A 27,098-nucleotide genomic window follows, 5' to 3' on the forward strand; every position below is an offset into this window, starting at 1 on the left:
TACTATTTTAAGTGACACTTTGCAACAAGTTATAAGTATTGTTAACTATATTCATGCAAATGTAACATGACATTGTCGGTTTCATAACATGCTAAAGTTGAAGGATGAGATATTCAGTGTTGCAAGGACAGGTGCCAGCCAAAATTTTATCTCTGTGAGAACAGATAAATTTTATTCAGAATCGGATCAGCAATGTGAATTATTGAAAGAATATTTCTGTAGAAATACATAATTTCTGTGTGATATTATGTCAAAACGACTTGAATATTTCTTTGCAAGGTAAAGCTAAGTCTAGATATGATACGTGGCAACAAATTCAAGCATTTCAAAAAAAGCTATCTTTTTTCAAAACACTTCTTCAAAAGGAAATTTCAGATGAACGTTTTCCCTAGTTAGCAAAGGTCATGATGAGCAGGATGATATATGCTAATCATTTGAAGAATACGCAGCTGTTACAAACCTATTAATTGGAAAATACAATGAGAGTTTCGCTGACTTTGAGAATCATGACATCACCCTCAAATTAGCATTTCAGCATCACCTAGTTGATATTACCAAGGCACCTAAAGAACTACAGATGGAATGGATTGAGCTCTCAGAGTAGATGACAGTTTGGAGTCATTGTTTGATGTTACGAAATAGCCAATTGAAATATGAAAAAATGCAGAAATCCCATGCCAACAGCAACATGCCCAAAAAATGCTTTCTTGCTTTTCAACCACTTATTGCTGCAAATCTACATTTTCCTACCAAACCCAAATCAAGAGGCCCTTGAGGTCACAAATAACTCATATTTCCATGTAGAGGATCAACTGGAACTACAGATCTCCATGCTGCAACCAAAGATTCAAATGCTTTCCAACAAAAAGCAGACACAACAAAGTCATTGAAAGGTTAACCTTTAAAATTAGTTTACATTTTTTGAAATTGTTAAGTACATAGTAGTTAGATTTTTACAAAATAAAATGTACATTTTAAGTATATCTAATTGAAGTTCTTGAATACAGCCTTATTTGATTACAGCTAAGTGAATGCAGCCTTCCAACATGAAAAGGTTCCTCATCCCTTTCCTTAATTTTTTCTTGTTATCTCCCTTATGTCAGTAATTTATACATTGCATGAGCATTCAATGGCTTTATATGATACAGTTTTGAGATAATCAGTATTATTTTTCTGTGGGTCAGTATGAACATTGCATAAGCTACTTTCCAAAATGATAGCATAATGGAGCTTTCTTAGAAATCAAAGACATGATTTTCTTCCATAATTTCAACTGTTCAGTTTATAGAAATATCTAAGAAAAAACTTCCCAGCTGTTACCTGACATAAAGGTTGATTTTTGTAGAGTGGTGATCAAAGGTTTACTGCCACTTTAGTTGCAGATTTTTTCAGTATGCAAGGCATTTCCAATTGCTTCAAGGTGTGTTATAAAATGTGTGAATTGATGTCCTAGGACAGTAATATAACTGCTGTTTTACAGGTGTCTCAGGGTATAGGAAATTTCATATTTATATAGAACTTTACATTTTGTAAAGCACTTTCACAAACATTTTGATTATTATAATATGGAGACTGGGATAATAAGTCATATCATGCTAAATAAAGAAACATGGCCAGATTTTTTTTAAATGAATGTGTTTTGGAGAATCTGATTACAAATGTTTCTACTAAAACTTTCTGTAGTTACCTTATCTTCTCCAGGTTGAAATTTTGTTTTTGTTTTTTCGCTTTCCTGTGTTCTCTCAACCAAGTAGAAATTTTTACCAAGAAAATTTCAATTGCTGCTAGTTCTGGAAATGAGAGATCTGAGTTATATAATTTAATTATCTCAAGATTAATATATCTAGTCTAATAATCTTTCCACTATAATTTTCTGTGAACTAGAGGAAAAAATATAAGTGTTTTAATGTCTACCTAAATCCAAGCTAAAAATGCAACAAATTCCTAAATTTTTATGAGACTTTAAATTGTTCTTCAAATTATATACACTCAGATATTTTATAAAATATAAATAGAATTTGTAGCAACATTAGCAGAATAGTGATTAAGAGAACACTATTTACACTGAAGATGGAACAATATTAAAGGAGCTAATACCTTAAAATGTGTAACTCAACTTGGGAATGAATCTTTAATATTAAGGCCAGATATTTAATAAGAAATATAAAAACAAAATAGAACTTAATAAAGTGAAGTGACACAACTACTTTTCTCATTCTAACAATGTCATTTTCCATTGTATTAAATAAGCAATTAAAGAAATAAGTTTTAGAGTTTCAATGCTTGAACTATTGTAATAGTTATTATTTCTAGAATATTCTATGCTTAAAGAAATTACAGCTTTTTTACTCAAAAGACTTAACTCTTATATATGTAGTCTGAAGTGTTTGGCTAGGTGACCTGCTAGTTAGTTCCAGAATAGTAACTATCTTTTTTTGTACTTTTCAGTAACATATTTCGAGGGCATGCTATATGTGTCTATCATATGTCTAGCATCCGGGCAGCCTTTAATGGACCATATGCACATAAGGAAGGACCTGAGTATCACTGGTCACTCTATGAAGGAAAAGTCCCTTACCCAAGACCTGGTTCTGTAAGTTTAGTCATTTAACAAAGTATTTTTTAAAGGCTCTTTTTGCTAATATTTTGTTCACCATTTCATGTGTCTGACAAGACTTTGCAATTAAACAATTAATTACTTAGGTACGAGCCTCGACTATAGTCGATAGCCACAGATGAATGCACACAGCCAAGCGTCGACTTTAGCCGACAGCTGCGATATGAGTTTTCTAATTTTCCATTTATCAAAATAAAATTGTGAACATTTAAAAATAATGTAATGAAAACACATGTATATGTTACCTATTCTGATTTACATTACAAGTAAAGCTGCCTGTAAAGTAAAACAAGCTTTCAGTGCTTTCAAGCTTTCCTCATCACACAAGAGCAAAACAGATTTGTCCTCAATGCACAGCACAAATTATCATGCCGACTATGAGTGCCGGCTGTGGGCAAGGTTTTGCGGCCAGTGAGCGCCATACCGAAGTGGTTAAGGAATTCTATACCTAAAAGTATGATTGATAAAATGTATGGTAAATACTAATAAATATCACTTCAAATCTTTAGTTGTGTACTTGTTACTTCATGGAAAAATATAATCTATGGATGCATTTGAGCAGAACTATACAATATATATTATCATTGATATTTTGACTAAGCACTAATCTTATTCTTAGGAGAGATGAACACAGAAATATTCAATCATATGAGCATAATGTTCCTTTCAGCCTCTTCAGAAAAGTTAGTACATGTCATTTATAAGCAAGAAAATGTCAAATTTTTCTATTCTAATATTTAGATTAGCCTCTAAGTTCCGCAGGCCAAACTTTCTCCTTCTCATTTTAGCAGATCTAAAACAAGTTTTTTTCTCTATATCCTCAGTACCTCATTTAACATCCTTGCTGGCCTCTTAGAAGAAAAAAAAAATGCCAGTTCAAAAGTGTCACTAGAGGACAGGAACTTCTGTCGCTTGACTCTAAACCGGCACTACTAAGATTCTTCTTAGCTACCCAAACTTTTGTGCTTTTAAATTTACATGTGTCTAAAAATGGTGATGATGATGGTGATGATTTTGTATCATGCATATTTTGTGCGATTAGGTTGGAAAGATGTTGCATCATTGTATGTGCTATGTTGGCCACGAAGAGCAAACACTTAACTTGTCACACTAGTCAACATCTACACTTTTATGAGCAGCTGGTGAAATCCCATCACTATGCTGACTCTACAATCACTTGCAAGTCAAGTAGAAACCATTCTTGCAGAGCCAAAACCCAAAGTGGAAACAAACCTTACCTACATTAACGAGTGTAAGGCTTTACCATTTCAATCACTCTCTCTCACTAGCTTAAAATTATTACTTCCAGTAGGACATAAAGTATATTTTATTTCATTCTATTGATTGAAATTACCATTTAAATGGAGAAAACCCACTCCTGTGGCTTTGCTGGAAATGCTTCTTGAAACCACATGGTCTTAAAGGAGATTTGGAGGAAGTGACTGGTTACTGAACTGCTTCCAACCTAGTCCAAAATGTTTCCAATTATATATCATGAAAGTATACTCAAGTGAAAAATACATGCCAAATTAAGAAATATGGCTTGATTTTTAAAACCAAACCATTATAAATGCTTTCTTTTCAGAATATGATTACTAAACTGCCATATTTATAGTCTTAGAAAATTTTTATCAAGATAATTGTTGCAATTGCTGCAGGTTTTGGAGGAAAACATGTGAAATGAGGAAGCACTTGTTAACGAGCATGAATCAACACATTTCAAGGTTTTCCAATAAGTAGTTTAAGAAGCTGTTGGAAATTTTAGAGTCAGTGATTTAAAAATTGACGTTATAGCAAATTTTTTCCCCCAGTTGTGTCTGATCCACACAAACATAATACAAATTCATACAGATTATAATAGTACAACAGAACAAATTCATACAGATAATAGAGGGTTTTTTCCATCAATAATTAACATTTGAATAGGTTTCTATGTTATAGCACTAAAATTCTATAGTCAGTGAGCCAGTTGGAACGATCAGCAGTTATATTATCAGAGTCTCAATGATGGAAAAGCTACTTTGAGCAGTTGTGATTCTTAGTTTTGAGAAAAGTTTCAGCACAACAAAGAGGCTTTCTGTATGAACAATAGATTGTTTAACTTTGAAATTTAATTTACAATGTGAAAGATCTCAAAAACAAGAAAAATTTGGATATTATGTTAAACATTTTTAACACTTTCAAATTGTCTTGGTATTATAAGTAAACTTTACTTTTCCAGGATTTCTCTACTTTTGCTATATTTCTAGTGCTGTATATTTGAAATAATTTAATCTGTTTTTGTAATGTTTAATGCAGATTTCATTTCTGTAATGAAAAACGTATGGTTACTAAATGTTTCTAAATGCACTATTGATAATTGAACATATTCAGTTTTCCTAATTCTTCTCATAATTGATTATAAATTTGCTCTTTGGGTTTAAGGCAGAAAGAATTATCTAATCCACTTGTATTTCAGTGTGCCAGTAAAGTAAATGGAGGGAGATATGGAACTACCAAAGACTATCCTGACGATGCCATCCGATTTGCAAGAAGTCATCCACTAATGTACCAGTCTATAAAACCTGCTCACAAAAAACCAATACTGGTAAAAACAGATGGAAAATATAACCTGAAACAAATAGCAGTGGATCGAGTAGAAGCTGAGGATGGCCAATATGATGTGTTGTTTATTGGTACAGGTAAAGAGATGAGAACATACTCAGAAATACTTACATTGACCCTAAAAATTAACAACCCTAACAACATTTTTAAAGGCACCTATCAACAAATCTCTTGATCTTTTAGTTCATTTGTACGTTTCTAACTTATAATGAGAAAGATTGAAATAGAGCCCTCATAGGACTGCAACAGTAAGAGTTTATGTCTATTATTTTGGAATAATTATTGCTATTACCAGTTTTATTGTCAATAGTATCATGGTTTGGACAATAAAGTATGTGGTCACCCTTTTTCCAGACCTCAGAAATATTGAAACTATTGGGAAGAGAGGATTTGGGACTATTGTAAGCACATAATTCCAGATAAATGGTCAATGCCTAATACATTTGAAGAAATGAATAATAGATATTAACAAACAGGTTGGTTCCAAATAGGACTAACTCATAGTGGAAGTAGAGTGTCATAGCAAGAATGTTTTACCTGTCAGTCTCCAAGCCTATTACTTCCCCTGGCTGGCTCAGTAAGGCCTCAAATTTTATACACAACTTGAGACAATAACTTTACCTAAATCTATAACCACAGTAATTCACAGTAATATCAGGACCCATCATAATCAACCATTTGTACCAAGCAGGCCAATTATTACCCAAAATACCCTACATTAACAAAATAGAGTAATGAATATGTTAAAAGTAAAATTTTTAAAATTTCAATTTAGGTTCCACATTAGGTCTAATTTCTGGATGATAACTAAGAAACTTATAGCCTCTAGAGTAATATGTAGCAAATTCTGTGAATTTATAATTCTATAACTTTAAAAGTGTTTTAAAAAATCAGTTTTTCCTCTTCTTTTTTGCAGCATAGTAATTGCTATGGTAGTTTTTCTGAAGAGTGAACATTCTACCATACATAATGTTAATCATAGACATGAAATTCTGAAGAGATATTGGCATATGCCTAGATCAGGAATCAGGATGTAATATTAATATTAGTACTTGGGCTTCTTAATACTTTTCTTTTTAAAAAGCAAAGCTTTAAGCGAGGAAAAATTCTTATTCCAAGAAATGGATCTCTGGTGCAGGCTATACTTTATCCATTTATGTTACGAGGTTAATGTTAATAATGTGCTCAGCACTGTGGGTTCAAGATTACTAAAGTATCAGATTTAACAAACTTGATATTACATGGCCATAAATTTTCTCATAGTGACTTCCAGCCAAATTTATAAAAAGGACTTTCATAATCAAGACAAATATTTGATAAAAATGAATCAAAAATGTTATTTTAAAATGCCCTGGAAAGTAGAAGACATATTTATAGTTCAATAATGTATTTAGAAATACCAGCTTGTCAGAGTGATCAAAGCTATTTGAGAGAATTCCAGAAATATCAGATATATATTTGTATTGTCACATAAAACTTGTTTAACTCAAAGACATGTTGAACCACAGATTTTCAGAACAAAAGAATAAGTTGATGGATTGTGATGAGTATAGCATTGGAATATCCCACAAATGATAGTTATTTTTCCCAATATTTATCAGACATAGCATTTAATACAATACACATATAGCCCTTATTTCAAAATTAGTTGTAAATAATTTAAATTTCATCTGATTTTTTCCTGACATAATTGCAAAGTATTTAAAATGTGCATTTGGTTTTCAAAATGACAGTTTTTGTTCCTTTTAGTTAAGATACAATATAGGCAACTATTAGCTTAATTATAATCAAATTTTATTAACCTACCCACAACAAGACTTGATAATTTTTCAACGAACTGCTGAAATACCAAAGGAACTCTTAGAACTTCCAAAGTGCTTATTTTTTTCTGAATTGTTATGTCTAGCATGGCACTAAATTATTTGTATAGGTAAATTAATGTTTTATTATATTTTTTATAGGAAAAAACAAGCTTAGAATATCAATAAGAATGAGATAAAATTTTAAATATAAATATAAATTTAAACAATTGATAATTACAGAAGCTAAATTATTGGTACAGGAGGACTCATACTCTTCTCTCAGTGGTGTATACTGGAATTTTGTCTCATTAAAAATGTATATATTTGTTTGCATGTGTGTAAGTATGTGTGTGCACATATGTGTTTACAATGTTTAACAGTATTGATTGCAATGTTCCCCTAGATTAAAGGTATAGTTTCATGCCATGAAAGTAGCATTAAGTAAACAAAATTTTTCACATTATACATCAGAGGAAGCTAGAATACTTTGGCATCTGCCATATTTCACTAATTCCAAAAACCATTTTGATTTCAGAATCTATAATTGGAATTTTGTGAACTATTTGAAAAACATTATATATTATTTGAACTTAATTTTATATGTCTGGCCAAAAATTAATTTTTGCTAGTTGAAAATATGGGTATAAGCAGGCATACTCTTCTTAACTGACAGTGATTGAAATATTTCATGCATCTGGGTTTCAAATCTTATTTGAATTTATAGAACCTATGGTTTTAATTATTTGAAAACTGGATTGTGGCATAGCTTCTAGTTTATCATTTTTTGCTCCCTTACAGATAATGGAATTGTGCTGAAAGTAATCACAATTTACAACCAAGAAACAGAATCAATGGAAGAAGTAATTCTAGAAGAACTTCAGATATTCAAGGTATTTTAAATAAAAAATATAACCTAAAATTATGCATTATAGACAACTACAAGCTATGTAAATAGAAAAGGCATTGTGTCTTTTCCCCTAGTAGATGTGCTGTAGATTCAGAGCAAATTGAAGTGAGAAGTTATTCAAAATGTTGATGCGTCTATTTGATTGTTGTAGACTTTTCAGATAAAGAGGCTAATACTTAGCATGAAAAGAATTTTAATATATGAATTGTAACTATAGAAAAACAACACTTATGCCATGTATGAATTTCAGAATCATTATTACAAGGTCACATCTTGTGCAAATGTACTATTAACATTTACTGAAAAAACACATTTTCATATTGTGAACATTGTGGTATGATAAGCATACAGCTTTTTATCATAGCATATTAATTATATAAATAATTTACTGAAAAAGAGAAGCACTAGAAAATGGAAAGATTAGACAAAAATTGTATGTGCATATTTATATATAAGTATGTGTATAAATACATGCATATATAATATATACAGTCAAGTGACATTATCCATGACAGTTTTGGGGTTTAAAGGAACTGCAGACATTGAATTAGTAAATACTGACTATTGCTCCTGAGGAAATACACGGTTAGGTTCCTGCAAATTTCTGATTATAACATTTTTTGTTAACTGATCAATACATAACCTTGTTGTGTGTGTATGTTTAAAGACATCATATTTAGCATATAGTGTTAACATTGAACTCACAGCCAACTGCAATATAAACTCATACTTGAATGAAGCTTATCCTAAAGAAATTATTTTCGTCATCAAAGCACATCACAGCCTTTTTGAGTTTAGGAACACTAAACAGCAATTCAGCACTACACATGGGGGCCATTTTAAAAACCAAAACACCAATCAAAAGCACAGAAATGCAATAAGCATGGCACTAAATGGAAAGGACCCATGTTTGCACTATGAAAGCTGAAACAAGAAGGCAGATTATCACCTTCTTCCATGTCAGCTGAAAATGTGCATGTTTTCTGACTCAAATTTTTTGATGTTCTTAGCAAGTGTATGTCCATGAATAAAAATCACAAACAAGTATAGATATTTGGGTTACAAATTTTAGCTAGTAGACAAATTTGCAAATACAAAATCTACAAACAGCAAGGATTGGCTGTATATAAATGTAATGGTTATCTGTGAAAAGATTTTATGAATAAAAAGTAATGCATTTTGTCTGGGCTGTCATTGAGATCAGATTCCCCAGAGCCAAACCCAAAGCTGACTGCCCTCCTATATGTCAGAGCAGCTATGCTTTTGTTTATTTTGTACATTGGGGCTTTATGTAAGATTTCATTTCATGTTAGGGACGACAGAGCTCAAATTACCAGCACCCACCACCATGTTTTGTTCAAATAAAGCCTTAAGAAACATTGTTGCCCAAATAAATAAATGAATAAATGTATGCATGCATAAAGATGCTGTAGTTTGAAAATGTTTAAAAAATCCCACTGACAGAGGTTCAAAAGTTCTCTTTTAAAAAATAATTCTTCCATGGATAATCATCTCCAGAGTGGATTTCACCTGCCTTGTGTTTCTCCACTTGCAGAATTGATCCAAGTTTGTTGAGCTCCTTAGAGACATTCTAGTCTTAACATCTCAAAATAACACATGTGCTCTCAAAGCTATGCTATGTATTATCCTTTCTCTGTTGCAATTCTAGGAAAATCAGGTTATTCATCTTGTTCAAAGAATTCTGGATTCATAGTCATAGTCATGATCACTTAAACAGACAAATATTTTCTTTAGGCTTAGGTTAAAATGATTAAAGATCACCTGGTTTGTTAGCTATAACACCTATCTAAAGATATAACTATCTCACTTCTAATGGTTCAGTTACTTCATAAGAAAAAAATGTTTATTATTTTATTTGAAGATATTTGAGTTTCCAAAGCACAAATGATATTCAAGCAAATACAAAAATTATATTCCAGAGACAACAAGCAAGTTAGATTACCTACTGCTTCTCATCTACATATCTGTTGTATTTGAAAAAAATTTAAAGCTATATTTTAATCGTATTTGTATATTTACTATAAGGTCAATAGATATTCTTTTCCTTAAAAAGGAATTTTTTTTTTTAATTTCAGGATCCAGTTCCTATTATTTCTATGGAGATTTCTTCAAAGAGAGTAAGTTGTGTGTGTGTTCTACATGTGAATTAAGGTCAAAGAAAATAATATTAGTACATGTGCTTATATATGAAGTTAGTTTTTATTATTATAGTAAAAATGCTTAACATAAGAACTACCTACCCTTTTAACTCTTAAGTGTACAATACATTAGATCTGTACCTATAGTCAACAGTAAACAGCAGATATCTAGAGCTTATTCATCTTGTTTGAAACTTTATGCTCATTAATTGGTTCTGACACAATTTTATAGTGATTTGCATTTAATAGATATATCCATTCTCTTTGTCTATAGAAAGGAAGATAGGGGTAGTTTTATTTCCACAATCATGATAGCACATTGTTCCCTATTTTTCATGAATGTTTGTATAAAAATAATGGTAATAATGATAATCCAAGAGTGTGCTATGAAACATGTTTCTCTTTCACTTCACTGCAATCAATTTTGGATGTAAACTTCTCCAGAAACAATTGTTGCATGTATTGTCTCAACTTTATTTATGAATAGCATTTCATATTTAGGCAGACAGAAACACATGATATTAAATATTCTGCAGCTTGTCTTTCACTTAACAGCATCTTAGTTTATTCCTTGTCATTCTATATGTATCTACGTCACTTTTCTAAATGTTATATGTCAATATTTAAAAGACCATTTACTTTCCCAATCTTGTTGTTTGATGTTCCTATAAATCTTTAGAGGAAGACCTATAGTGTTAGATAATGCAAGATAATGAATAAAAAAGAATACACATCTTGAGTTTTTAGCAAGTTCAGCCTAATAATCTTGGTACTCCTGCATTTAAGTCTACAAACATTTCAAATTTTGGAGAAATGAAAGTATCAATGTTCCATCATCTATCCTGAGGAACTACAGTAACTTAGGCACATATTTGCTTGAGGTGATTGTGTATAAATGTGAAAATCTAGGTGTTAGAGCTCAGTGAATGTTTTATTTCTGCTAGTGGCCTCTTTCTGATTTCTGCAGCAACAGCTGTATATTGGATCTGCTTCTGCCGTGGCTCAAGTCAGATTCCATCATTGTGACATGTATGGAACTGCTTGTGCTGACTGCTGTCTGGCTCGAGACCCTTACTGTGCCTGGGATGGCATATCCTGCTCCCGGTATTACCCAACAGGCACACATGCAAAAAGGTGAGATGTGATGCCTGATGGAATATTCCCATTGTTTTAAAAAGAACCCTTTCCATAAGAATAACCATACTATTTTTACTTAAATAAATCATAATAGTCATACTCATATTTTGTTCATATTATAAGCATTGAAAACTTGAATTGTGTCTGAAATACTTCCATCAGTTATTGTGTACGAAGACTGGAGCTGACCATGCTGTTGGGCTTTTATTTTTCCTCTCAGGTTTGAATCAACTTTTCCCTCTTTTGAAACTTTTGCTGCAAGACATGAAACGAGTTTAGATAAACTTGAAGTGTGGAAGTGGCAAGCCACCATACATAAGGGATTCAAAGACTTAAAAGGAAAATAAATAAATTCTAAAATACATCCTGCATTTGCCCCATGTCCTCTCTACCAGCTGGTCTTCATTTATTTCATTTTGAAAGTGAATATTTTAACTCCTAGGCAAATACATGACCTGTATAATTAATGAAATGTGTGATTTAATTCAACACAAATGAAAGGTACTTAAAAGACTTCCAAACTCCAATGTCTGCAATTCTGTAAGGTCATTGCCATTTCTTACAGAAGATAAAGCCCAGTATTCTTTAAATAGAGATCTTAAGGTACACAGAGCATTTTGAAGACTGAGGATATTTCTTCATTCGAGACATATGCAATTGTGCATATTTTAGGAAAATATATTAGGAAAAATATTTTTATTCCTTATAGATTAGTTTTTTTCTTGTGATGAAATGACCAAAGACAAAATAAAAGAAAACATAGAACTATATAAAATACCCCTACTGAAAAGGGGTTTGTATTAATTTCAATTATTCTTATTGCTTCGCTTCGGGTTATTTTTCTTTAAACCTTTTTCAGAATCTAGTTGAACCCAATTTAGTGTAGTTATTTTTATAGGTTCACATATATAGTAGAGTTTCATTAAAAACATCATTATTTCAAAACTTTTGTTAATTTTACCTGGGCTAAATTAACAATCCAGTGAGTATTTCAAGAAAAGACATAAGAAGCAAATAGTGGAAGGATGCTTTGAGTGGATATTTCTGAACTGAATTTGTTATACCAACTGTATGTAATAATTGAGCAAAGTAATTGATTTTGTACAAATGCTTGTTGATATTTAAAAACAATTCTTGAAAAACAGTCATATTTTAAAATAGTGATTTATTCACCTACTAAGACAATTACTGTACCATGTGCAAGGTTTATGAAGAAATAATAACCTTCATATACAGGAAATCAGAACCTACAGTGAAGAATATAATTGTAAATACAGTAGCTCATTATTGAGCACTTAGTATGCATAAAGTACTGGACTAAGTGCAATGCACATAATACTTTAATTCTCAAAATAATCCAACCTCCGAACTCATTCTCAAAAGTAGAGATATAAGGAAATTCCAGTTAAGAGCAATTGTCTGTGCAAAGGCATAGAATACTTAGGAAAAACAAAAAAAGTTTGCAACTTTGCACCAAATGCTTATGAAAAACAAAGTTTTTTTTTTTTTTTATTAGGCATGGAGTAGTGATGAATTTTAACTGAGCTGTCTCCATAGCTAAGTATTTTTTGGTATATGGTACATCTTTTAAGAGTGTGCAACCATAACCTTGATAATATGTTTAAAAGAAGTGAACATAAAGAATTACTTAGGAAAAGTTAAGTAGGCAAAATAGTAGAAAGGAAGACTTGAAATGCCGGAGTCAGAAGCCATGTTCTATTAATGAATGAGCTCAGTTCAGTGACATGTAATGGAGATCTTTCAGTGGTGTAGAATTCTTTTGAACCATCACTCATAGCTGGAGAACTTTTTGGATAATTTCCAACACATGAAGGGAAAGTAGTTTGCTTTTATAGCAGATCGTTTTTGCTTCAGACTTGAATAGAAGCAGAAACTGAAAACTGGTCATTAAAATAAATACTTTTCCATTCATGGAGTGACAATGAGTCAACAGGGGAAAAACATTAATTCACAATCCAAACTACTCGTGTAAAATGGTCATCCAAAATACAATTTATAAAGCTAGATCTTTTTTCCCCCCTTCCTTGCTCTTGTATTTTGTCTATTTTCAGTGTTCTCTTAAAAAGTTTCTAAGAGGCTAGAGGTATAAGAAAAATATACAACTTTGAGAATGAAAGTCAATTTTGCTCAACTTCTCAAACTCTTGATCCTAAAATATACATATTTTAGATGCTGAAATAAAGGGTAAGTATATGGGGGTGAAAATGAACTGAAACGTTTCTGGATTTTATTTTTAAATGCATGTTTCCAATAATTTTCAATAATTTTTTGCACTCAATTTATTCACATTACTTATCTAGAATTTATTTGATTTCAGGTCCCTTCATTCTCACATCACTTATGTAATAATCTTGATGTAACACCATCTCAGCAAATTGAAAACCATTTCTCATTTCATTGATTTTACCCCTGTACATTATTCATTATTGGTAGGCTGGCTTTAGATTCATAGTACTCAAGCAGCTTTCAACAAAGTGAGGAATTAACACAGTTTAATTCTAACCTAGATCTGCTATCAGTTGAATAGCTATAAATGCTATTATAAAATACAAAATCATTAAGCTTTTGCTTGCTACTTTTTTCATAAATTCTGTTTTTAATATAGTTTAATAGAATGATCCATGTGGCAATTTTAACTTTGTAAAATCCCTGGTCTTTAGGTAAGATTTTCTAATCAGCAATCTCACATTAAATAAATAAAAAAAAACAACTAAAACGTACTTTGTACATAGTTCAATCCTAAAAATTGATTGAAAAAGTTCATCTGCCTAGCTTAGATATCTATTAAGTGGTTAAATAAGATCTGAACTTCTAATGTGATAAAGTACTTCATCTCTTGTGATAACATTTCATTATTTAGAGAGTGAGGAAACCCTAGAATGAAAAGGAAAAAAAAATGAGTCTGGAATAGATTTTTAGGTGTCATTTATCCAACTTGATTTTACAAAGGAGGACATAAAGAGCCAGAAAAGGGAAGAAATATGCATGAAATTATACAAAAAGTTAGTGGTGGCATTAGGATTTGAATCTGGTTCACTTTTCCAAATTTTATCATTGCATATGGTTAAAGCATCTCATTGTCACTTTGGAAGCTGCACCATCACCCTCTAGGGTAAAACTTCTGCTTTGCCTTCTGTTTTTCCTTCAATCTTGAAGAAATGCCATGATTCAGAGAAGCAAGTGGTATTTTCCACCTTTACGTAATACTTCTATTTTTATTTCTAAAGTATGCTAGAGATCTTGATTTTAGAATTCTAGTACTAATAATGATAATTCCCCTTGTTTAATTTCTCAGAAATGTGCACACAAATGTAAAACATGATATATTTGGAAATCTTTTTCATAGCTATATAACTAAAATACAATAGTATATAATTATTAAATATAAAAATATAACTGAAATGTTCCTAATTATAATAGGCAAATTGAAGGAAAAAAACCTAGTATTTCTTGTGTCCCCCTAATGCACAAAATCCTGTTAAACATGTATAACGCACCGTCACATTGAAAAGAGGCATATACTTTCTAAATGTTACATCTAAAGAGTAAGCCGAGTACAGTATATAATTTGTCTTCTTATTAGCAACTATATTTGTATTAATTGATTCTTATGCCATAGAAAAAAAATATTTGATTCAAATATTCTTTCATGTGTACCTAAGTTTTATGGTCAAATATTTCACACACAATATTCTACCCTCAAATCCCATTGTCTTTATCTGTGCACGTTCCTTACCACCCAAGACATTCAGTCCGAACCAGAAGACTTCTTGAACTACATTTTAGATAAAATATAAAGAGACATTTATTGAACTGTTGCTTGGGGATCCAGAATTCAAAATTATGTAAACATTTAAAAAATGGTGTTATATAGATCTTGACTATTAAAGAACATTCAATGGAAATATGAAAAACTATGAAACTTAGATTAATCCTTGTTTCACATAACTGATCAATTATTTTTTAGGAGCAGACTACTACTTGAATCTCTAATGCAGTTGGCTATATTTTACAGTCTGGAAAATTGAAACACGAACATCTCCTAAATGCATTTACTTTCTTTCAGGCGGTTTCGCAGACAAGATGTTCGGCATGGAAATGCAGCTCAGCAATGCTTTGGACAGCAGTTTATTGGTAATCCATATAAAATCAATTGTGTGTTACTTAGAATGTACATTAATGACAAACTGCAAGCTTTTTAAAAAGAGTCCTTTTCTTTGTGATTTATGTATACTAGAATAAAGTAAATGAAAGTATTCTCTTTTCCTTCCATGTAGTTAAAATTTTATGCATTTGACAGGTAATTTTTATATAATTAAGAAAATAAGTTTTATATACCACCATCCACGCTTTAATATTAGACCTCAAACCAAAGGAATCCTAGAATAAGAATGCTGCCTCCTTTAAGTAGTTAATGCCATGACTTATAGGATTTATCTTTTTATATCATACCTGGGAATATCTTCACCATGTTATATAACTTATGCTGATTTTATCAAATGATATAACTTGAATCAAGTCACCTACTAAGCTTTGGCATAGAATAAAGTAAAAAACTTTTACTTTTTTACTGAAGTTGGATAAGCCTAATGCTGGGGTTGGTGATGTAGCATGAATGCTAGGTGGTCTGATGGTCAAAGGATGAGAGGAAATTTCAGATTTAGGCAAATGTAAGGAGGTTAAGACAGAAAAACACTCTCCTGGCTCTTCACATGATGGTGGTTGATAAACAGGCCTTGTTTAGCAGCAGTGGGTTCACCAGGAAGTGCCAAAAGGAGGGGGTATGATAATTGAGTGACCAGCGGTGGTTATACACACATCCGGAGGTTGTGGTCCAGCATCAGTTTGCTAGACCCCAGGCTGACTCAGGATTCAGTGCAGGACTCAAGCATCTGGGAATACTGACAAGAGAAGGCAGGGGACCTTAATCTTAGGGAAATTTAGGGTTCAGTTTTGAAGGTAAAAAGGATTCAGGCATAGGAAAAATATCCTGGGATTCCAGTTACTGAATTTTTCTTAGTTAAAATAAAAATAATTCAATTTGCTTTTATTCCAACTACAGCTAAGTATACTTGCCTGTATGAAAATTTGAGTTCAAGTCCAACGAGAGACTTTCTGGTCCAAGATATAGATTCTAATCAATATGTTCTATTTCACAAAGTCATTAGTTCAGTTTCATACTGTCCTCTTACTGCAGAAGCCCAACACCCAGATAGGTGCAATCCTTGGTCAATATTTCATCCACACTTATGTTTATGTAGTGCCATTTTGCCTAGATTTTCAATTTTTGCTTTTGTTTGTAATGATTAATTTGGTCCTTGCCTTACTTAAATGTCTGGTGCTCACCTTCTCTTCTCTGCTTTACCTATAGCTGTTGCCATTGATTTATCCATGAGTTTAAGATTGCTGCTTCTTTCCATCCCATCTTGTCCTTTGGAGCCAGACTCAGGCCCCATAGCCTGCTTACCTTTTTAATGCCTAGATTTTGGTATGCTGCTCTCTCTAAATAACTTCTTCAAATGACCCTGCATAGAAATTAGCAAAAAAATAATGAGTTTTTACACAGATCTAAGTAACATTTTAAGAATTATTTACCAGTAAAATCAAAGTCTCAAGGCTGATAACGTTCCTGTTGTAGGGGATGCTTTGGATAAGACCGAAGAGCGACTGGCATATGGCATAGAGAACAACAGTACTTTGCTGGAATGCACCCCACGATCTTTACAAGCAAAAGTCATCTGGTTTGTACAGAAAGGACGTGACACAAGAAAAGAGGAGGTAATTCACAGCTGCAGGTTCATACCATGGTGTCTTGTAATAATGTGTGATCAGTAAATAGATGATTTACTTGGGTGCTTAAAATGAAATGTATTATACATATCTTATTTTAAATGTCTATTATATGTGATTTGTATACATATACAAATTTAAATACATATATAGATTTTTACATACAAATAAAAATTTTATACACATATATAAATCAATGATTTAGATCCCTGAAATTGAATTTTTGTAAGGAGGTATTTATAGTGTCATGATTTTCATGTCATGTTATCAAAATGATTGTCTCAATTGATACAATTTAAGACTATGTTTAGGGAAATACAAACATAATAACCATTAACACATATATCTTGGACATGTGAATAATATTATTAAAATAGCAGCCACTGCAACATTAAACTGGTCATATGACAAAGCTCTTAAATCATATATGACACATTGACACAAGGGTTCCTGTCCAGTGGGAACAAAGGAAATACATCAGCTCCTTCATCCTTTTAAGCAAATTTGGATTTGCTTACAGATTATAATTCTATAATCACCTAAATCTGCAGTTCCCAGCCTCTGGGTGCAGACCAGTACTGGTCTGTGGCCTATTAGGAACTGGGCCATGCAGCAGGAGGTGAATAGTGGTCAGATGAACAAAGCTTCATCTGTATTTACAGCTGCTTCCCATCACTTGCCATCTCCTCCAACCCCACCCCATACATGGAAAACTTGTCTTCCATTAAACTGGTCCCTGGTACCAAAAAGGTTTGGGACTGCCGACCTAAATGATGGCAGAAGAATGACTTGGTGGCTTTTATAGAGATGGAAGGATGGGCAGCATTGAAAGCACATGTATAGAGTAGTCTGGAGGAAGTTACTGGATAAAAATACAAGTGAAAGGAGCTGGCTGGATTCAGGGAGCAGGCTGGAGCTGAAAGCAATTAGGGAAAGCAGATCATTGATGGTGATGTGGGCTTTGAACAAATTGTTCACAAAAGTGGTGTTATAAAGATAGCAAGTAGAAAAATAAATGGATATGTTAGAGGGAGCTAGATCTTGGTGAATGTTGGAGACATGGTTGGTGGTAATGAGAAAATTGCAAGTTGAATAAGGAAAATTTTTCAAGACCTGCCTTAGGTCACAAGGAAGAGCCAGTAGGTGCACACTGGATAGCAAGTGAATCAGTGGAAGTTTTCACCTCATTTTGGCACTGACAAACTAAACATTAGTCACTGGAACCCAGGATTACTGATTCCAAATTTGGAGCACTTTGAATTTTTATGCCTTTTTTCTCTAGTCTATGGTAAAACTAAAAACCCAACATGTTGTTGGTCCAAATTCAAACAGTACATTCTGGAAGGTTATTAAATTTATAAAATTAAATTTATTCCCAGTTCTTGGAGTAGTCTTAAGAAAGATCCCTCAACTTAACAAGGGCTATTAGAAATAATATAAAAATGCAATCAAGGTGGGAAAATTCTCCTAAATTTTCATGACATCATAATAAACACATGTCATAAAAAGTTATAGCATATTGCACTAAGTTGTTGATTTAATATTAAAGTATTTTCCATTTCACAAATCTGAGGTGAAGTAGCTTTTTTAATTTTACCATAACTCACTTGGCAGGAAGGGACTTGCCAAGTATTCCATAGTTTTTCCAAGTCGAACAGTTTCAGAAGACAGAATTCTTTTATCAGTGGTTTTCCTCATTCAATATGTTCTGTTTCTAATTTGAAACTCACCATAATCTACCTTATTTGGAAATCTTTACCAAACCATTTTGACATGCTGTATCCATCAATGTTCAATTATAAGGTTCTTTTTCATATAGTTGGTATAATCTACTTTTCCTTTCTCATAATTTTTAGTTCCTCTTTGCTACATTCAAATTTCCATGACTAATATGTTTATTGATATATGAAATTTAGAATTTACTTGCTACATTAAAAATATCATAATCAAATACATGGCTTTTATAGGCTTACCAATATATGTATTGATTCATTCATAATCTTAAACAGGACCAAACACAAAATTGCTGACTTCATTAACACATTGACTGCCACACTAGAAAAAATTTTTCCTTGGGGCCATGATGTTATATCATGAAAACAGAATAAAAGCTTCAAAACCAAAATAATCCTTTCTAATAAAAAATTATTTTTTGTTGTTTTGAGTTATACGCAACCTGAAAAATAGCTCTCACAGCTCCCAAGGTGAGAAGACATGTGAGTTGCGTATCCTTCACTAGTTAAATTCAACGCCCAGCAGTTAATGTGTTAAAGGCTTATTGTCTATGATATGTACATAAAGCAGAATGATTTTGCATGTAAGTCTTGAATTTTGAAGAACATTTTTTCATTCATTGCAATTTATATATCTCATTAAGAAACATAATACCTTTATTATCAAACTGAGATCATTGTAAAGGATAAAGTTCACCTACTCTAATTCTTACTTCCTATGGGGATGCTTTATAGACTATGCCTGTGACAATGGCCATCAAGGCTTGTCACACTTGTTACAAACCATGAGAAGTCATTAATTTGTCAGACCACAAAGTATATGCATCTTCCTTTTAGTGAACTGAAATTTTTGACTCTGAAATATCTGTCCATTCAAATCCAAACTCAGTCTTCTGGAGTTATCCAGAAATGACATATTCATGTGAATAAAATTTTTGCTCCGATTATCTTTAGAAGCTCTGCATGCCTCAGTTGGTAGAAAGCATCTAGAAACTCAATTATCTAGTTTCTAAACTCTGGATTACAGTAATTCTCTTTAATGTGCATTCTCTTTATAGTCTCCTGCTTCTTTAAAAAACAATTGGAGCACAGCCTCTATACATTTTATTAATTCAATAAGTTTATTGAAAGCCTACTTTTCTAGGTACTTTATAAGAACATTTTTTGTTGGTTTGATGAGCTGGCTACTTTTGAAGTTATAGTTACTTGCCATGAATATATTAGATATAAGTTAAATATAACTATATTAGATGCTATAAATATCAGTTATTGTGATGTCCTGAGAGAAAATTACTAGAACTTAATAGATAAGTCTATTCTTTAATGTGTACTTATTACACCAAGAACTCAGTAGGTGCCTTGTTATTTCTATATCTCACCTCTGCATATTATACAAAATTGTCATCATACACATGCAGAAACCAAACCTCAGAGAGTGAGCTTGTACACAAAGTCAGTGACAGACCCAGGGTCTGAAACTCAGATATTTCTGACTCCAAAGCTGTGCTGCCTCATTCACTGTCCAAGTACCAAGGACTGTACTATATGCATTTTATAGAATATACTATTTTATTCTAAAAATGTGGTTTATGAATGAGGTAATTGAGACATTGTGTTTAATAATTCTCCTGGTTACTCACAGCTAATAAAGTAGTATCAGATCCAGATCTACGCAATTTCTACTAAACCATAAAATCTTCTGAAATCAGAATTCTAAATACAGTTTCAGAGGCTTTGGGATGTGGAGAAAATGAAAAACTTCATAGAATTTCTGTAGCAATTTCTGAAAAATGCTCTTAATATCAGGTGATCCTTATATAAATTTTTCTTTGTCAGAGTTGAGTGGAACATGCTGCTGCAGCCTTGACGAACAAGGCACTACTCATGTTTAGATGTCTGAGAACCTGCCCATAATTTGAACAGCTCCCTCTCTAAGCCCTGATAACCATGAACCATTATTATACAATGTATCTATCAGTGTATAGTCATTCTCAAAATAGCTCTTTCAAATTTCTGCTATATGCTTATTGGTAGAAGATGACTTCTTTATCAAATTAAGAGCATTTCATTTTAATCTATGTAGATATAAAACTCAGGGTACTCTACCCCATTTTTTAACTAAAAGAATGTTTTATTCATTTATTTGAAACTTTTTTATTGAGCATCTACTATGATCTGCTTTATAGAACTTATATTCTAGAGAACAGAGAAAAATAATGTTTAAATAAAACCAATATTTAAGATGTCAGGTAATAAGATAAAAATATAAGGAAGTTTATAGGGAGAGGTTGGAATTTTAAAGGGTGGTCACAGAAGTTCTCACTAAGGAGGTTGCCAAGTAAGTGTCATTTGAAAAGAGATCTGAAGAAAGTGAAGACTAGGTCATGTGACAATATGAGAGAACTTTCTGGACATCGGGAACAGCAAATGCAAAGGCATTTGAGGTAGGAGTACACTGGATATATTCAAAAAACATCAGAGTAGAAGGCAGTGTGGCTGCTGGGGCATGAGCAAAAGAGAGACTAATAGACTGAGTCGGTGAGATGAGATAAAAGGTCAGCTCATGCAGGAACTTATAGGCTGTTATGTAGGGTTTTGTGTTTGCACTGAATAAGAAGCCATTAAGCGCTTTTCAGCAGATATATGATAAGATCGGTATTTTTAAAAATCACTTAGGTTATTGTACTAATATAATATGTGGAATGGAGATAAGGATGGAATATTAAAAGAACACAGTATTAAAATATAAATCTTTATGTTCAAAGACACAACATCAACTCTTAATGTGATCTGTGCCTTCAAGGCTAGATGATGCATAAGTGATTGCCCTCATATATGTAGTAGCAATGTGCTTTGCTATACTTTTCAGCATTACTGAGAAATAGGAAGGCTGCTTGACATCTCAGATGGGATACTTTTGGGACCTATTCTATTCCCTTTGTGTAAATGACTGCAAGTGATGTTTTGAACTCAATAGATATTCTCTCAGAGCCTAACTTAACAGTTGATAAATAATCATAGTTCTAGCTTTTGTGAAGCTTATGGTCTTTTATGAAGACAGAAATGCAAACACAGAATCATAATATGTGTTCCTTAAAAGTTATATTGAAAGCAAGGGAAAATAAAATGGTCTCAACTAAGAGATTGGGTAAGCAGGTGGCATGATGAATAATCACGAAATGATTCGTGGCAGAGACGATATTTGAGCCACATCTTCAAGGATGAACAAAAAGTAATTATCAGAGAGAATAATATAAGCCTATGTTATGGAGATGAGAAACAATATGGTTCATGTAAGTCATGATTGGAAGTGAAGATGCAAAAATGAGTAGACAGATTAAAGAATCCATTTCATTTTATCTGTAAGCCAATAGGAACACCTTAGACTATTTAGACAAATTAGTCTAGAAACCAGTACATAGACTTGGGAGACAAGCAAAACGTTAAGACCATTTAGGAAGATACTTCGGCAGTCATTGAAAGATTTTCTAACTGCATGACTAAACAGTGATAGTAGGAAGGGAGAAGACAAATTTCAATATTGAGTGGATTTGGTATTTGAGATGAAAGCAGCAATCAAAAATGATTCACATGTTCTTTGTTTGGGTCTCTGCATGGCTGATGGTAGAGTTACATGATTCAAATACAGGGGATGAAGCAGGTTTAGGAGAAAGATGTTGAGTTCATTTTTGCCTGTGTTGAATTGAAACCTCTTACAAAGCATCCAGGTGGAGCTATCCTGCTGGTATATGCATATTCAGGAATATAAAACCCAATGGAATGATTTGGAATGGCAAAAGATGTTTGAGAGACAAAGAGATGGTAATTAAATTCATGGGGACAAAAGTAAAAATAATATAGCAACAATCAGTACTTAAATAATACTTATTGTGTGCCAGGCATTATTACTTTTAATCCTTGCAACAGTTCTACAAAGTGGATACTTTTATTGTCCCCACTTTATACAGAAATTGAAACACAGAGATTGAGTTACTTACCTAAAATGACACAGGCTGTGAAGTCAGTCTAAATTTGAGCCCAGACAGTCTGGTTTTAATCTGGGGCCCTTAGACAATGCAGGATGGCTCACCTTTGATAACGAGTAAATAAGCAGCTAAGTTAACTAATGCTAAAAACAAAGAAAACTCACATTTAAGGAAAAATTAGATGATAAACTCAAAAAGATTACACAAAAATGGAAAACTAGTATTAAATCATTATAGTTAGCTTTCATTTAGTGGTTATGTGCCCTGTGCTATTCTAAGTGCTTTATATATAATTACTTAGTTAAAACAACATTTCTCTGAAGTAGTATGCATTATGAAGTTAAGTGACTGACACAAAGTACACAACCAGTTAGTACCTCTGAAATAGTGTGGCTTACATAAGTAGAAACAGTGAAATCAGGAGAGTTTAGTATAAGAGATGCCAAGGAAAAGGAATTGGATAAAAATAAGCAGTATCTTTTGAACAATGTGGAAGGTAAGTACCCAGTATCTAGTGAGAATATGTTAAGTGGAATGGTTAAGGTAGGAGCCATATAATAATAGTTGAGTGATGATTGGGGCTGTGTTGAACTGGAAACAGCTAGTTTACTGAACGATTTGGATGAGAAAGGTTGACAAAAGGTAGACAATAGACAGAAGTTGTGTTTTGTTTTTTAGTAAAAGGGTGAATTGGCCACTTTTATAGGCTGAAGGGAAACAGCCATTAAGAGAAAAATGTGCAGCTAATTGGTGAAGCAAAATGAACACACGGATGAGAAAAAAAAGTCACAGACAAGAGTTAAGGAGTTGTAAGAGGGAAAAGAGATCCATCATTCTCTGCATTGGGAGAAAATAGTGTATTTATATGGAATAGGTGATTGTATCCACAGAAGCTAAGTTTAGCTTTTCCAAAAGTCTTCTATCTTTAGTTAAATTTAGTGGCCATATATATTTCCACATATAGATTTAATTTGAAATACCAGCCCAAATCCTCCTTATATGATGAGCAAATAAGTTTTTTATAGAAGATGAAACTGCTATAATTACAACTAAATCGCCACTAAAACAGTTTATGAAGTCTCAATTTCTGCAAATCCATATACCTTAATTTATAAAATTCAAAAAAATTGCAAAAATTTAATCCTGAATAGCATCCTTAAGAAATTCATTCTTGTTAAGGCACTTGATTGTACAGTTAAAGTATTTCTCTATATATTTCTTTTTCTCTTAAATGCATAAACACTGAATTTTAAAACTGTAAGTGAGGGATTTTTTTTTTAGACAGAGTCTCAGTCTATTGCCCAGGCTAGAGTGCCGTGGCATCAGCCTAACTCACAGCAACCTCAAACTCCTGGGCTCAAGGGATCCTTCTGCCTCAGCCCTTCGAGTAGCTGGGACTATAGGCATGTGCCACCATATTTGCCTATTTTTTTCTATATATTTTAGTTGGTCAATTAATTTCTTTCTATTTTTTAGTAGAGACGGGCTCTTGCCTTGCTCAGGCTGGTTTCAAACTCCTGACCTCGAGCCATCCTCCCGCCTCGGCCTCCTAGAGGGCTAGGATTACAGGCATGAGCCACCGCACCTGGCCTAAATTTAAATACATATTTACTTAGATTCTAGTGTTTATTAGTTCACTATGTGTAATTTTACATTATGGTGATGAAGAAAACCATAGTTTCTTGCAGCTACTCATTAGTAAATAATTCCTCATTTTAATATAATACACATTTTAAACGTTCTGAGTTTGGAATAGGTTATTTGTAACTTGAAAGTACGTTCTCCTGAATGTGACAATAATTTAAAGCAGAAGTTTAAAAACTATAGCCTTAGAGTTTCAAATCTAGCCTTCTACCTCTTTTATAAATAAAATTTTCTTTGAAAACTGCCACATCTATTTGTTTACCTAGTCTACATGCTACAGTTACAAAGTTGAGTAGCTAAGACAGAGACCATAGAACTTGCAAAGCCAAAATTATTTACCAAGTAGCTCTTTATAGGAAAAGTTTTGGAGCTCTGATATAAAGGCACAAATGAAAATGCATGTACAAGTGAAGCCTTATAAAATGAGCATTGTGAAAGATGTTTTTGACAAAAGTATCTTTTCATGAAAAATTCACCCCTCACTTTGTGCTGACACTAGAATTTCATTGCAATGGATTTTCAGTAAAACCAAGCAATGTAAATAATTTCTTGAAATATATTCTTTTGGACTTGATTCTTTAAGTCATTGACTGATGAAATGAAAGTATATTTCAAAGACACTGTAAATCAGGTTGAGTTCTAAAAGTGGATTAGATGAACTTACATAAATCCCCTTTGGAGAAATTTGGGGACAATTTCAAGATATATTAAATATTATTTATCCCTGTGCCAGGGTAGAGTAAGGCAGACAACCAAGCTGCTGGTCCATAATATCAACTTCTTAACTTATAAATCTTTTTGGTAAGCACGGAGGAATTATTTTTTCCTTGATCATTACTGGTTGTTTATTGTGGATTCTCTATTTAAGGGATATATGTGTTTGTGTGCCTTAAAACTAAAGTATCTTACTTGAAAATATCTAATTGTATGCATTGTATAGAATCTTTAAATAATGCACAAATGTACATGATTATAGGAAATCCAAGAGAATGTAAATTGACATCAAAACTCAAACTTCAATTGCACTTTGCTCTAAATTCTGTTTTTTACTCAATGCCAAAAGTTGTTACTTTTAAACTCTGCCTTCAGACCACCTACTAAGTAGAATAAATTCAAAGTCTATTAAATACTGTTGAGAAATTTAATAGGTACAGTTAACTTATCAATCAGCAGCTCATTCCACAGAGCTTAGAGTTCATTGCATCTGTGCTAAATCTGTACGTTCTAAATTGAAACATAATTCTATTGATAATTCACTGCATTATGGAGACAGCTTCTGTAAAAGTGAAACAAAAATAGAGTACACAAATTATAACTTAATATTGAAGCTATGTTATCAAAGTTAGGAGAATTGTGAAGTAAAATATTTTTATTCCAGCATTTCATTTGTTAGGTGACTCATATTTCCTTAACCTTTACCAATGCTAACCTGTGGCAATAAGTCTAAGTGATCAATGACAGCCATAAGTTTACGTTTTTGTATTTATACACATGCACTGAAACAGTCGGATTTTGTTCTACATGAATATTATTTTTCTTGCTTTCATAACAAAGTGCATGAACTCTTGCCTCATTTGAAACATCTGTTAGTAGTTTTGAGGTTTATTTTTTAGACTATTAAAAATGTGCTCATCTTTTCTAAACAACTTTTTACAAGAGGTGTATGTTCAGAATTTATATTTTTAGCCTTAACAAGCATATTTTTGTAATATATATCCCAAATATACTTTTAGTTCTAGAATAATTAGGACGTTAGCCCATTCATTTCATTTCTTCCTCTTTAGAATGGCAGAGACACAGTTTCTATCATATAAATAGAGAAGGCAAAGCAACTTTATGGTCTTAAGTAGATAAATAGATCTAGAGTTTTAAATAGAACTATCTTCTGTTAATTTTCCAAGAAAATATTAGATGTCTTTGAAAATTAAACATCTTCCTAGATCTATAGAATCAGATGCTTATCTATGTCTTACCCCATTGAGACCACTCTGACTTTGTGCATCTGATTAAAACAGATAACATGGTAATGAAGCATGCCCATAAGTATGTACCATTACATTAGTAAATGGTAGATACTCAAAAATACTAATTCCTTTCACTTTCAAATCCTTTCTATTGGAAATTATCATTCACAGGGTCATCTATGTAATAAAAATGCAAGTACATGAAAATATACCAGCATAGAGCTGCATATCTGGACCTACATTGTTTTTTTTTTTTTTTTTTTTTTTGAGACAGAGTCTCGCTTTGTTGCCCAGGCTAGAGTGAGTGCCGTGGCGTCAGCCTAGCTCACAGCAACCTCAAACTCCTGGGCTCGAGTGATCCTTCTGCCTCAGCCTCCCGGGTAGCTGGGACTACAGGCATGCACCACCATGCCCCGCTAATTTTTTATATATATATCAGTTGGCCAATTAATTTCTTTCTATTTATAGTAGAGACGGGGTCTCGCTCTTGCTCAGGCTGGTTTCGAACTCCTGACCTTGAGCAATCCGCCCGCCTCGGCCTCCCAAGAGCTAGGATTACAGGCGTGAGCCACAGCGCCCGGCCTTGGACTACATTGTTTTAACTCCATGGAACAGCTATATTGAACTGTACTTTGGCATCCTGTCTTCTCCCTAGAGGGGAGAACTGAGATGTCCCCTCCCCAGAGGGGACACTGAGATGCTGCCTAGAGGAAGTGTATTAATTATGGTGCTGT

General features: G+C 32.7%; 1 protein-coding gene across 3 annotated transcripts in view; it reads left to right on the plus strand.

Moving 5' to 3' along the window:
• SEMA3E (semaphorin 3E) overlaps positions 1–27,098 on the plus strand; it is a 251,564-nt gene that overhangs the window by 213,266 nt on the left and 11,200 nt on the right. For all 3 annotated transcript variants that reach the window (XM_076006471.1, XM_012779517.3, XM_076006472.1), the window contains 7 exons: positions 2,449–2,593; positions 5,076–5,298; positions 7,822–7,913; positions 10,027–10,068; positions 11,057–11,223; positions 15,314–15,381; positions 16,886–17,025. In XM_076006471.1, coding sequence (XP_075862586.1) covers positions 2,449–2,593; positions 5,076–5,298; positions 7,822–7,913; positions 10,027–10,068; positions 11,057–11,223; positions 15,314–15,381; positions 16,886–17,025 — 877 coding nt within the window. The remainder of the gene's footprint in view (positions 1–2,448; positions 2,594–5,075; positions 5,299–7,821; positions 7,914–10,026; positions 10,069–11,056; positions 11,224–15,313; positions 15,382–16,885; positions 17,026–27,098) is intronic.

The sequence above is a fragment of the Microcebus murinus genome, chromosome 9, assembly GCF_040939455.1.
Source record: "Microcebus murinus isolate Inina chromosome 9, M.murinus_Inina_mat1.0, whole genome shotgun sequence".
Classification (NCBI taxonomy): domain Eukaryota; kingdom Metazoa; phylum Chordata; class Mammalia; order Primates; family Cheirogaleidae; genus Microcebus; species Microcebus murinus.